General features: G+C 52.4%; 1 protein-coding gene across 1 annotated transcript in view; it reads right to left on the bottom strand.

Moving 5' to 3' along the window:
* Positions 1 to 2,087, bottom strand: part of GUITHDRAFT_109498 (hypothetical protein) — a gene marked incomplete at both ends in the record, with an annotated part of 3,260 nt that extends 1,173 nt beyond the window's left edge. Inside the window, 14 exons of the mRNA XM_005831642.1 lie at positions 384 to 445; positions 494 to 566; positions 610 to 674; positions 736 to 803; positions 947 to 1,008; positions 1,052 to 1,103; positions 1,147 to 1,213; positions 1,258 to 1,294; positions 1,344 to 1,486; positions 1,585 to 1,657; positions 1,725 to 1,796; positions 1,844 to 1,906; positions 1,973 to 2,008; positions 2,079 to 2,087. Coding sequence (XP_005831699.1) covers positions 384 to 445; positions 494 to 566; positions 610 to 674; positions 736 to 803; positions 947 to 1,008; positions 1,052 to 1,103; positions 1,147 to 1,213; positions 1,258 to 1,294; positions 1,344 to 1,486; positions 1,585 to 1,657; positions 1,725 to 1,796; positions 1,844 to 1,906; positions 1,973 to 2,008; positions 2,079 to 2,087 — 882 coding nt within the window. The remainder of the gene's footprint in view (positions 1 to 383; positions 446 to 493; positions 567 to 609; positions 675 to 735; positions 804 to 946; positions 1,009 to 1,051; positions 1,104 to 1,146; positions 1,214 to 1,257; positions 1,295 to 1,343; positions 1,487 to 1,584; positions 1,658 to 1,724; positions 1,797 to 1,843; positions 1,907 to 1,972; positions 2,009 to 2,078) is intronic.
* Between the last annotated feature and the right edge of the window lie 90 nt (positions 2,088 to 2,177).

Here is a 2,177-nt window from a genome sequence, read left to right as displayed (position 1 = left end):
AAAACTCCCTCAGTAGTCGGGGCACGCCAGCGACAGAGAACATCATGGGGGGGGGGGGGGAGATGAGGAGGCGGAGGAGGAGGAGGAGGAGGAGGAGACCAGGTTCAGCAGCTGCTTCTCCCTCCATCCCTTCCTCTACCGCCGGTTTCGGAGCAGGCAACCGAATCTCTTGACCCAACGTGTAGAAAGCTCTGCGAGCGTTGTTCTCGTCTCCGAACACAATATTTCCCGAGCTGCGCCCCAGCACACAGTCGTCAACGGCAACAACGTCTCTAACAGGTCAAGAGTGCCTGTCATCCAGCCAGAGGACGTAGGAGGGAGAGAAATCTCTGAAGTACTTGAAAGTAGTGTCATGCCCATGGAGGAGGAGCGAGAGGAGCTACCTTCATGATCTCATCGGTACTCAGACGATCGACCCCATAGCAATGCAGCGTGTCCTTGAGGACTGAAAGCAATCTCATTTCATCCCTCCTCCTCCTCCCCTCCTCCCAACCTTCAAACTCTTCCTCCTCCGGCTTCGGGTCTCTTCGAGGACAGCAAAACTCAACACCGAGGTCTTCACCATACTGCGTAACGTGAGCCAACAGTCCGCTCCAGAACTTGACTCACAGGAAAAGCATTCAGCTCGATGCCAAACTTTGCGGCTCTCGTCTCTATCTCTTTCTTCCTTTGCTCTATCAGCGTCAAGTGTTTCAGCTCCATCACGAGATTTCAACGCTCCCTCAGACACCCTACCGGCTTCTTCCTCCTTCGATATCGGATCCTCGAAGGGCAGGCCCTCGGCCTCTGCCAACGCCTTGAACCTGAAGAAAAGTTTCCATCATCTGTAGGCCGTCGGGACCAGGGCGAGCACGACGACGGAGAATGAGCAAGTGATCGATAGGATAGAAGGAAGAAACCATGAGAGAGGTGAAGACGAGGAGAACGCTGCCTTGCCCTGACTGACCTCTCCGCACGAGCCTTCTGTCGCGCCTTCTCCTCATCCGTTAGCGTGTCGATACCAGCAACCTTGGAAACATCAGCCGCTCTCGTCCATCCCTTCAACCCTCACCGGCGCGGCCTCCGCTGCCAGAGGGTTGCGACCTCCCGTTGCAGACATGTACCTGGAGAGAATGAGACAGCAGAGCTATATAGGTTATGACTCACTTGCGGAATTCCGTCTTTGTCAGGATCACATCGAGGCGAGGCTCCGTGAAGGGGATGTTGAATCGCTCTGCTATCAAGTCAGGGGACGTGACGAGCCCTTGCCTGTCCCACCTGCTCGAGCTCGCGCACTTCGATACGCTTGTGCGACCTGCAAGAATGACGTGAGCTATGATGACGTCAGCAGTGCAAGGAGCGACCTTTTCCAGCAGCTTCTCGGTATACTCCCGGTCTCTGATTTCGTAGTCGGGGTCCAGAGCTTCACCCACGACCGGCGCTTCACTCGGCATCTCTGGCGGATTGTTGTCCATCTCCTCCAGCTTCTTGCGATTCTTGATCAGCTCTGCGCTTATGGTCAGTGAAGCAAGGTTGGAAAAATATCATCGTTGAGGAATGCAAACTGCATGCAAGTGGAAAGCAAAAAATTGAATTAAAGTGCACCCGGCTCGTAATCCTGCTCTGGATTCTTCAATCTTTTGTACCAAAACAGCTCGGGAAGGCTCAGAATAGTTTCCTGACTAACCGTCAAATTTATCCAGGTTGCACCAGGAGAGCAAAAGGCAGGAAATATATGTTCTCACCACTTTCGGTTCTATATATTCTACCCCAAACCTCTCAGCTCTCGCCTTCGTTCGCTCGCACTCCAGTTGGATCTAGAGGACTACGATTACAAGGAATACCCAGCAGATGACAACAATACCTTTCGCTCCAGACGTTGCAGATATTTTTGTCTATCCTCGTTCTCCATGTGGGCATTGCCAGACTGAGGCGTTATGTTACTCGGATTATCTTTACTTGCAACAGGAGAAAGCATTGAACGCTCTCATACCGGATTCTCCTGATTTGGATTGTTTGTTTCGGATTCCTGGAACTCATGTGTGAGACAAGAAGTGCTTTCAACCATGAGAGACAAGCAATGCTTTCGCATCACTCACCTCCGCCATGGTCTCTTCGTGCTTCGCTTCTCCTCCTTCCTCACCCTGCTGCTGCAGATTTTAGCAATCTTTCATGGCCAAAGAGCTTTCTCTCATGTC

Source organism: Guillardia theta, assembly GCF_000315625.1.
Source record: "Guillardia theta CCMP2712 unplaced genomic scaffold GUITHscaffold_39, whole genome shotgun sequence".
Taxonomy (NCBI): Eukaryota; class Cryptophyceae; order Pyrenomonadales; family Geminigeraceae; genus Guillardia; species Guillardia theta.
Note: the sequence above shows the minus strand (reverse complement) of the source record. Positions and strands in the feature narration are given on the sequence as shown.